This window comes from Dothidotthia symphoricarpi (assembly GCF_010015815.1).
Source record: "Dothidotthia symphoricarpi CBS 119687 unplaced genomic scaffold P153scaffold_21, whole genome shotgun sequence".
Lineage (NCBI taxonomy): Eukaryota > Fungi > Ascomycota > Dothideomycetes > Pleosporales > Dothidotthiaceae > Dothidotthia > Dothidotthia symphoricarpi.
In genome coordinates this window covers 384,766-395,030 of record NW_022985028.1, presented here as the reverse complement: position 1 = coordinate 395,030, position 10,265 = coordinate 384,766, and the positions used below count along the sequence as shown (strand labels likewise).

General features: G+C 52.7%; 3 protein-coding genes across 3 annotated transcripts; all 3 read left to right on the top strand.

The window, feature by feature from the left end:
* The first annotated feature begins 3,037 nt into the window (after positions 1-3,037).
* P153DRAFT_118683 (uncharacterized protein) lies at positions 3,038-4,020 on the top strand. The gene is made up of 2 exons (XM_033661959.1): positions 3,038-3,832; positions 3,892-4,020. The coding sequence occupies exons 1-2, from the start codon at positions 3,282-3,284 to the stop codon at positions 3,926-3,928; spliced, it is 588 nt and encodes a 195-aa protein (XP_033519441.1). The 5' UTR covers positions 3,038-3,281; the 3' UTR covers positions 3,929-4,020.
* Positions 4,021-4,568: 548 nt separating this feature from the next.
* On the top strand, positions 4,569-7,842 carry P153DRAFT_118705 (p53-like transcription factor). The gene is made up of 4 exons (XM_033661960.1): positions 4,569-4,725; positions 5,161-5,368; positions 5,746-5,943; positions 6,020-7,842. The coding sequence occupies exons 1-4, from the start codon at positions 4,713-4,715 to the stop codon at positions 7,533-7,535; spliced, it is 1,935 nt and encodes a 644-aa protein (XP_033519440.1). The 5' UTR covers positions 4,569-4,712; the 3' UTR covers positions 7,536-7,842.
* Positions 7,843-8,576: 734 nt separating this feature from the next.
* P153DRAFT_325426 (P-loop containing nucleoside triphosphate hydrolase protein) lies at positions 8,577-9,988 on the top strand. Its single transcript, XM_033665268.1, has 2 exons — positions 8,577-9,141; positions 9,256-9,988. The coding sequence occupies exons 1-2, from the start codon at positions 8,941-8,943 to the stop codon at positions 9,937-9,939; spliced, it is 885 nt and encodes a 294-aa protein (XP_033519439.1). The 5' UTR covers positions 8,577-8,940; the 3' UTR covers positions 9,940-9,988.
* The last annotated feature ends 277 nt before the right edge of the window (positions 9,989-10,265 follow it).

The window sequence follows — 10,265 nt, the reverse complement described above, 5'->3', positions numbered from 1 at the left end:
AAGCTCCAGGGGCAGTTGCCGTTTGCCAAGCTCGAATAGAGACTCGCGACCAAAGAAGCTTGGCTTAATCATCCTCGTGCTCTTCTTGATTGGCTGTACTTGAGATGGGATACGTCTCGAACCACCGTCTGGAAGTCGTTGTTGCCTCGGTGGATGCTATCGGCCGCGCCGTACAGCGCCAACGTCTCGCTACCAAGTTGTGAAAACACCTTAGGGCGAACTGCCAACTCGTGAACATGGATGACAAGTACCTACGTGAAGCGTGTTTCTGGGAATTGTGGTAGTTTCTTCGTGTGAGTATCCGAGGTACCAAACATGTTACCGGGTGTTGATCCACAGTCCCATAGAACGTTGGTCAGCCGTGTTGATGTTGGCATGCCAGCCAGCATAATACCCAAATCCAAGCCATAGCACCAGCGGATGTTGTCTCGAGCACGTCCGTGATTCCGATGTAATGTGGGGTCGAATGATTCAACAGTTCCACGAAACTCATTATGCAAGTCGTGGCATCGTAAATGACAGGACATACACGTACCTAACTAGACCTCCGATCAATATGGGCTACATGTGATCTCGAAGCTCCTGACTTGCAAAACCCAGTGGAAAGGAATATCTCTTAGATCGACGTTTTCACGCTTGCAGGTTTTTGTAATGCTTCGCGCTAGTTTATCAGACGACTCAATGAGGACTGTTTTCCGTTTACTAAAACAAGGTCTCTATAACAAAGAGATGGGCATTTCCACGTGAGCTGGGCGATTATGTTGAGAGACACACCAGACATTAAAGCTTGTGAGGTCTAAAGCCGGATAACCGGGTTTGGGTGATTGCGAGCTGAGCCTGTCTATCGAGCCGCATATGGGCGATTTTGAATTTCGTGATACGGCAACGCTGGATTGTGGACAAAGCCAACTGTCAAGAAACTGGACTTTGAGAGTTACATCGGCCAGAGAGCTAACACACTCAAAACGATATCCCGAAAAACTGAATAAGATCGAACAACTAAGAAGTTCTTTGCCAATAACATCTCAAGCCGCTGATGGTGGAAGACACCGGAATAGAGCATTGCATCATGTCAGCTCTCCTTGACCGTAACTTAGTCAGAGAGCCAGAAATGATCAATGCCAGTGCAACGACGCGTACGCAATCGGGTGAGGACGTTGTAGTCACGGGAGATCTTGTCTCTTTCAGTCTGGTCTGAGTCGGCTGAGACATAACAACACGCACCAAGACATCTCCTATTTTTGTCCCGACGGTGCATTCGAGTTCCTGCAGCTCGCCATGATGCTATCAGACAATGGCAGCTGGTTGGATGCCAAGCCTCTGTCACGGGGTGGGGGCGGGAGGCTGCAGGACGATGTGCCTCGACGGTGGACACTCCGATGTGAATCTAGGTGTTTTGTGATCCCATGGTAAGCTTGAACTTCCTGTTCAAGCCGTGATCTCCTGAGATGCACTCAGCCACCATCTTAATCTGCACTTCAACGGCTGTCGTGCGTTGGTGCAGTGAGAAGTCTGGCTTAGACCGAATGACTAAGGGTGGTGCTAGTGGTGCGGTGAGGCACTCGGAGAGCGAGCGACAGCCCTGCTACTGCGTTCTCTGGCGAGTTACGTCAGATGATTGACCATGCCTGGGTGTGGTAAGAGAGCGCTCGGGTCGGGCTCATGTTGGCTGCTGCAGCAAGCCCTCCTACGGCATACGTTGTTCGCTGGCAGATGCTGATTGCTCACTGGCAGTTGGGCCAATCTCCGGTGAGCTTTGAGCAAGGGTCGCAAGGCGAAGATGAGAGAACTCGTCGCTGCTCAGCTCCCGGCGCTGAAAGGGTACGCGACACACATGCACTGTGGGTAAGATGTGTACATAAGACGCTACTTCGTCCACGCAAACCTTCACTGGACCAGTGATGGGATCAGCATACTCTCGTGATGCTTAATTCAACCCTCCCCACGCGCTATGTCGAGAGTTGGGAGGTTGAGGAGAGCATGCTGCACAGCGGAAGCAGCCAAGGCCGCTAGGCACCTAAAGCGGGAAGGCGTGTCCGGGCGGGGAAGTAGCGACTGTGGACTGCGGGCCATCAGGTTCACGATTCCCTGCACGGCCACCCCATGTATCGATTTCAATCAATCCCGACTGTCGAGAAAGTCGGCGCCCCGTTCTTCTTGTTTCCCTTGCCGCCCACACCCCGGCGCTGGATATGCCGCTCGCCGCGCGCATCTCGTCACGCCGTCTTGGATAAGAGCCGCTGAGCGGTGGCGACTGGCCGGCAAAGGCTGGCTCTGCCTTTTTTCGGAGCGTTGTGCAGTCTTCCGCACTGCCGGGTCACGGTGTGTTTGGAATGAAGGAAACCCGGATCATGGCGTAGTGAATGCTCCAACCAACAATTTCCAGGCGATGCAACCTCGAGCGTCACTCTGCGCGTTTGCCTCAACGAGCTGGCGGCGCTTGTGTGCGGGTGGCTTTCTTCCCACTAAATTCGCACATCTGGACTGTTTCTATCAAGCCAAGTAGACTCGCCGCTATGGTCTTCGTGACAGGTAACGGCCTCCGAGGATTTCCTTCTAAGCCCTAGTTGGCCTTCATTCCTCAATTCATCCGCGGGTTGATCTGTCGTCTGCCAGCGGCTACCGGCCCGTGGCGCTCACAACCCCAGCCCACCCTTGGCCCGCCTTTGATCCACTGCTGACTGAACGCCGCGGAGAGCGAGCGTCCAATCCAGGGCAGCTGTAGGTAGCAGAGCAAACACTCTGATCATCTGTTCGCTTCATGGGTTATTCATGGACGGCTGGTTGAGCTGAAACATTGCTGTCCCAAGTATCTGGTCCGTATCCTGCCGTGTCGAGTCGGCCTCCCATTTGAGAGTGGCGTCGTGGCCAATGTTCTTGCATCGCTGCACGGGACTGTGATGCCTTTGCCTGACGCGCCAAAGCTCAACATGGGCAGGCAACCGCTTGAGAAGATGCGAGCCTAGGCACTGGGGCAGATCAATGCTCCTTGACCTCTCGGAGATATAGAGAAACCATTTTTGGAAAGGTTCACTGCTGCAGCTTGTCAATGCTACCGTGGTGCTAGAAAACGGTCATGGTCTGAGCAGGGCAACACGGATCATTTGCTTTGGGGCTGAGGTCCTGATCCATCATCCTAAACGATGCTTTCAAGCTATACTTGCCTAGTAGACAGCTCCTTTCAGCCAAACTACCCGACATGATCCCCAGTCCATTCTACCCTGTATTCGGCTAGGTATAGCGTTTTTGGTCTGCCAACTACTGTTACTGACCCCTTCTGTATGCTGGCTCTCATTCGAGCATCTCTCCTGCATCCTTTGTTCTCATCATCTACATCCTCGATACCTATTCGTTTCCCTTGTATCGACCCCGATCTCTCATTTCTACGCCGTCCAGTCCACTTCATTGTCTTGTCCTGTAAACCTCGGTACCCTATCAGACAGTCTCGAAGTCAACGATTACGGGATTTCCAGATCCTGCTAAGCTTGTGCAACACGTCCGAAAGCAAGACGTTAAATGGGATCCAAGGCACCGTGCATATATCTACGACCCTGCGCACTGCTAAAGTCAACTTCGATATAATCGGGTCAAACAACTCGAAAGACTATCTGAGTACCTGCACACTATTACGTGCGCCAATTCTCAATGTTGGCATCGTCTCAATATCACCAGTCCTAGGCAGCAGACGACCTCTTTCCACGAGATCTGCATATCCGATAACCGTGCGGATCGCTGAAGACTCAACGACAGGTCAGCATCCTCGTCAGAACAGCCACGATCGGGAATCATTCAACGCCACATCTTTTCTTTTGGAAGTCTGCAGAACAACCTTGTAAGATCCACCTTCATTGCGACATAGTCCCTTGTAGGCGAAAGACTGACAGGTCACAGTGCAGCGACTACATACACACCGCCTGCGTCGCAGTGAGGATATCCAGGGATCGAGCGTCAGGGCTATCACCGTACCTGTCTGTGCTCGACATTCGAGATTTGTGGGGACTGCGGGAAGAAGCAAAGTGCAGTCGGTCTTCCATTCCGCCGTGACGAGCCGTTTGGCCTCAGGGTTTAAGGCGTCGCGTAGCTGCAACAGGTGACATCAACGCACGTTGCGTTATAGCTCCTCCAAAATCTCACTTGTTAGTCTACTCGCCCTACGTTGTCACTTCAACGGTTCACTAACCAATCATTGCAATAGACTCTTTTGTGGGAGTGTACGCGCATTGAAGACCAAATCTTGAGAACGGATCCATAAGGTAAGCATGGCTAAAAGCTACTCCTCATCACCACTAACAAGTGGCAGCCACCAACAGCTCGCGGCGGCAGCTAATCGAGGATCGTGCCCCTGTGCCGGCTAAACCGTACAGATTACTGAAGCGAGCCAACAACAGCGATAGACGAGTCCTTCCCCCGTTCTTTTTACTCATTCGGCTCGAGCCGACACGCCATCAGAACGGCTCCCACAAGACGCTGACTCGCCTGCTGACTCGCTCGCTGAATCAATCTGTCGAGTATCAACGTCAGGTACTCGTGGAGAGCGAGAATTTGTTTGCGACGCGCACACTTGTCACTTTCATCGTTATCAATCGGTTGCCTGAGCATCGGACTCACAGTGCAAAAGTGCGACCTCAGTTTTCGTCTCTCGAAGCGGTCGTAATATTCGCAGGCGCTATTCCAGGCGACCTCAGAGGAGTATTATTGCAACTGTCGCGACAATGATGAATCACAGTAAGTTGATCTCCAATGTTTTTGTATACCCATGTCCAGCGACAACACAACCCCAACCCCCAATCATACGCTTTCAGGCGCTGCACACTCGACCCATCTGGCGCTTTGCTCCGCATTCTTCTAAAACCAACAATCCTCCCGCATTTCTTCTTACATCATCCCACACACAACCAGTGCACTTATTGCCTTTCTTTCTCTATCGACTGCTATACACTGTAGGCCCGTTAGTTTCTCTTTCTGCAACTTCTCTGGACGGCTCTTGCGCGTTCGTTCTGCGGTTTGATCGTGGAGCCACTTGTGCGACCACGTCTCACGCGCGCCTGTTTTCCTTCTCTCCATCGCTCACCAGTGCATCTTCCCTGTTTTTGTCACACATACTGCTCGAAAATGCACTACACATCTTAGGTTGATTGGGCTGACGCACAGGATGAGTAGTACTTCAACCTCCTCTGCCGTTGGCATCGGATAACCCCTTCTCGGAGCAGGAATGCATCGATCACCTTAGTACTCATGCGCACCATAACTCCTATGCAGCTGGTGTACCCGACCAGCTAAGGCGCGACGGGGCCCTGGCCCATACAGCGGGTAGTATGCCCTTGACCTCCATTACAAGCCGTTACGGTGCACCTCGTCCCGACGCTGCGTAAGTACCCCTCTCATTGGCCCTTGTTATTCTCGCCGGGCATTGCTGGCTCCGTAGTGCTGCTTGGTCTTGTGGGACCCACCTGCATCCCTCGACGCCTCTTTGCCTTGGTGCTCTCCTCTCCTATCGCTGAAACAAACACGTCGTCGGCGTCCTCTATCATACCTGTTGTCGCACATATTTCGGATGCATGGCGCATCTGGTTGTCCCAGCAGGCCGGTCTGTCACATTGATCACACGACAAGCCTGGTCGGCATGCCGTACCGTCGATTGACAACATATACCGTGCCACCCTACTCCTTGCTACACATCACTGCTGTTGGCTCACATTGGCTGATTAGCATTGTATTTCTGGATTGACTAACTCGCGGCTATAGTTACCAGTCCGACTCTGGGCCTGGATCTATCTCCACCTCGCCCAGCTCCAACGCTTCATCTGCGTTAGCTTATTCCTACTCGTCTTTCTCGCCGACCCTGGCGACAACATACTCAAATCATTACCCAGTAGCAAACAACTACAGCAACTTCCCGTGTGCATACGGGAACATGTCTTCGACTCGTCGAATATCGTCCATGTAGGTAGCCATTGTGGCGTATTTCGTACGTGTAGAACTTGAAATATGTGCATGACAGCTGACTGCTACGACATAGAACTGATGCTTCGTCGTCAGTGATGTTACCTCCGACACGATCACCAGGGCTGGGCAACCCTGTATCACCAGCCATGGGTCTGTCTGCAAGAGATAATTATACGACAGCAACGCCTGGCTTGCACAGACATCCTCACGCCTTGTCACCTCGACATTCCGAACTGTCTCGTTACAACTCACTGCCCGACACGCCCAGGAGTGTTCTACCTACTGCTATGCCTCTACCGACATACAATGGTTACCAGACTGGTGGCAGCTATACGACACATAGCCAAACAGAAACTCCGCCATTCAATACGCAAGAGACAATTGCCACGATCACCTGTGAAGGTGCAACAGTGGTACCAACGATCGAGGCCAAGATCGAGAAAGGATTTTTTTTCTCCACCGATCGCGTATGGACATGTTACCGGAGAAACTACTTCGCTGTTAACGTATCTTTTGGGCTTTCTCCATGGATTCCGAATGCCCGGTTGTATCTCGACCAGGGAAACGGCAAGCAAGCCGACCAAATCCAATCAATGGCTGTTTCACTCGCCGCTGCCGTCGATGGTACGGGAGGTAAAAGCATTGAGCTGATACAGCATACTCCAAAACGCGACAAAGGGCCTCAGTTAGCCATGAAGAAGGAATTGCTTTCGCCGATGCCCCCGGGAAAGAGTCATGAGCATGGTGGTTATGGTATTAGTAGCTTCCATCAGCCCTCGAGTGTAGCAGGACCACAACTTCCTCTGCAGAATGATGGCGACTCCGTGTCACAACAATACTCTCCAACCACGCATGCGAGTAGTAGCTATCAGCATGGATTCGAGCGCATACAATTCAAGTCTGCGACTGCCAACAACGGCAAACGTCGAGCCCAACAACAGTACTACCATCTTATTGTTGAACTCTGGGCGAACATTCAGAATCCTCGTGACAACGAGCCAAAATGGGTCAAGGTTGCTGCTCGATCATCACATCAGGTCGTGGTTCGTGGCAGGTCGCCCAGCCACTACTCAAGTGAGACTCCTCACAATGCAGGAACCTCAAGAGGTTCTGGAGGCTCTGGACTTGGAGGCTCTGGCCATCACGGTCTTGGCTCCAACGCAAGACCATCCTACCCGAGTTACAGCAACGGCTTCTCCAGCAGTAGTGCTTCAGGTATGGGCGGGAGCATGTACAGAGGGAACACATATTCACTCGACCCAAGTCCTGTCGGAAGTCATTCTGTTAGCTCTGCCAGCTCAATGAGCGGAGGACCTGTCGAAGGCCTTGACCAGCACATGGTGGATGACAACGACGCCAAGATGACTGATGCTCCGCAACAGTACCAATACTTCCCGGCAACCATCTACGAAAGCATACATCCGAAGAACGAGTATGCCCTTCCATTGCCGGGGCGCAGGATCAAAGAAGAGTACTCTGGCCCCGCAGCCATGACCGGTGGCTGGCAAGTCGGAGGATGCGGCAGATTTCAGGGTATGGAAACCAGTCGTGGATATTATCCAGACGTACATGCCCATGCAGGGTACTGAGCCCGCCTGTATACTCCCCATTGTTCATCGGAACAGTTGACCGGTTCAACAAGATGGGTCGTACGCCCTGGACGTTCCAGGACGAGACGACAAGACTGTCCAAAAAGAATGGACAGAACCCCCTTCAACATCATCATCATCATCATCACGCTTTCGATTATTCTTTCGGTTCTTTGGCGGCTCTATTCACCTTACGACATCTTAATTTCTTATCTTACCAAACTTGGTCCCGCATCCTCACGAGCAGACGACGCACAAATTACAGCATCACAGCATCTCAACAGAGGGGTCGACTGGTGCGACAAGCACGTACCAGAAGGCAATACCATCGATTGTTGTGCAACGTTTTAGCGTCTTACCAGATTCGGAGTGCACTTCCTCAGCATCCAGTCTCGTGGAACCATGCATCACACGTCGGCATCCTCCCTGCTGTGAAGCATGACGATGCGGTGTCCCGCGTTTGTTTTCTCCCATCTGGCCTCACTTTTTCCTTTTATCATCCCTAGCATATTTAATCCTGCACAAGCGTCTCATTATGTCATGACTGTATGACCTGCATGAACGACTTTTTCCTTCTGTAATCTTCTGTCTCATCTCGGGCGTTTGGTATCTCATGTGTCTTGTTTCACGACCGTGTCTTCAGGCATGGCTGGGTACGAAAACGGTGTTGGATCACGGCAAAAACATAACGATTCATGGGTGCATGGTGCATGTCGGTAAAAGGTATCGGCGAACGAGTTCATCATACCCTTTTTTCTTAGGCTACATGGTGTAGCAAGCCCCAGGCCATGGTCGCTTGAGTAACGGGCCATGGCTGCGGGGGGTTTCGGTCTCTCCAAGTTGGCGGGTTTAGAAGAGGGAGGGAGGGAGAAAGAGGCAGAGCATGCACAGAGAAGAGGTGGACGTTGGATGGTGTGATTGACGATGGTGGCCCTTGTCTATTGTATGATTATATAATCCCGAAAACCCGTAGGTAGTTGCGAAATGCAGGCGGCCCTTCTTGTTTACTCGACGTCCATCCTTGAGCTCACTGCGATGACGCGCGCGCCAGGCTGCTGGAGTCGGCCCCAACTTGATTGCAGCAGTCATCGGTATACGAGGCAGCAAAACCTTGAACGCGTAATGTCAGATGGCCATGGCAATGTGTCAAAGAGACGATAGTGAGGTGAGGTGGAAGCAAGCTTGCATGTTCCCGCCTAGCGCATCCTCGCTCCGTCTTCCCCGCGCTGGCGCATCGGTCAGAGCTTCGAACACTTGTCACGTCATGGCCAAAATATCATCCGACTCACGACGCGATCCCAACACGCGTTTCAACATCCCACCCTGGTCTTCTTTCTTGGGGTAGATCTTCACTATATCTCCGCCCCAACGTCACATATATTGCACCCACTCGAGCAGGGTAAAGATGGCGTGGTACGACGAGGATAGCTGGCTCACGGCCGCCCTGTCGCCAAACTTGTCGACAATTTTCATCAGTCTTCTCGTTGCCATCGTATTACCGATCCTACTGCACACTTTCCTCTACAGAAAGGTGACGCCGACGAATCTACCCACGTTCCTGCTGGTGGGTCCGAGTGGGAGTGGAAAGACGGCCTTTACGACTCTCGTAAGTCCAGCCCCCCCCCCCCCTTCATGCACTGTAGAAAAAAAGCAGGGTCGCATCGTGGTCAAGCTGGAGAAGCGCAAGGTCGCACAACATATGTGCTGACGTACCCCAAAGACCGAGCGCAATACCGTGACCCAGACACACACATCCACCGCGCCCCTCACCGTTGAAGCCCTGCTTCCCAGCCCCCACGTTCCAGCGTCGTCGCACTACCGCTCCGCCGGTGACCCAGCTTACGAGCGCTCGCGCCGCTTCCTCCTGCTCGACACGCCTGGACATGGCAAACTACGTCACTTTGCGACCGCGCAGCTCGCAAACCCAGCGCACGTCAAGGGCATCATCTTTGTTGTTGACGCGGCTGCCATCGCTGAGGAAGCCGGGCTCAACGAAGCTGCCAGCTATCTACACGACGTGCTGCTGAGCCTGCAGAAGCGGTACACAGAAAGCAAGACGAGCAAGGGCCCAAAGGAGATACCCGTCCTCGTGGCGGCGAACAAAATGGACCTGTTCACTGCGCTCCCGGCTAGTCTGGTCAAGGTGCAGCTCGAAAAGGCAATTAGCGAGGTGAGGAACAGTCGCGCGAAGGCGCTGAGGGATGCGGGGGCAGCGCTTAGTGGCGGCGAGGACGAGGTGGATGAGGAAAAGGAGTGGCTTGGGGAAGGGGGTGAGGGCGCGTTTGAGTTTGAGCAGATGCGGGAGATTGGCACGAATGTGGGTGTTTTGGGGGGCAATGTGGTTAGTGGGAAGGAGGGCGGTGACGTGAATGCGTGGTGGGCGTGGGTTGGCGAGCAACTTTGATTGCGAGGTTGTGAGTTAGTGTGAGTTGGGGGTTGAGAATGGAATGAGTTGATTTCGAAGTTGGTCTGAGTGATGCTTGATCAAAGTACTTACTAACCATTGCATGCATGTCGGATGCGCACGCATTCGTTTCAAGAAAGAGGACGTAGGATGATGGTTCCTTCACAACATGCGGACGTGAACATGCCCGGCGATGCGATGGTTCTCACACGAAACATACGACTGCCTCACATCAGGCACCTCTGGGCTTGCTCTCCCTCACGTAGTAAGTAGCCGATGGAAACATCGTACTCAACCACCAGGTTGCCTTTCATTCTGGTATATAT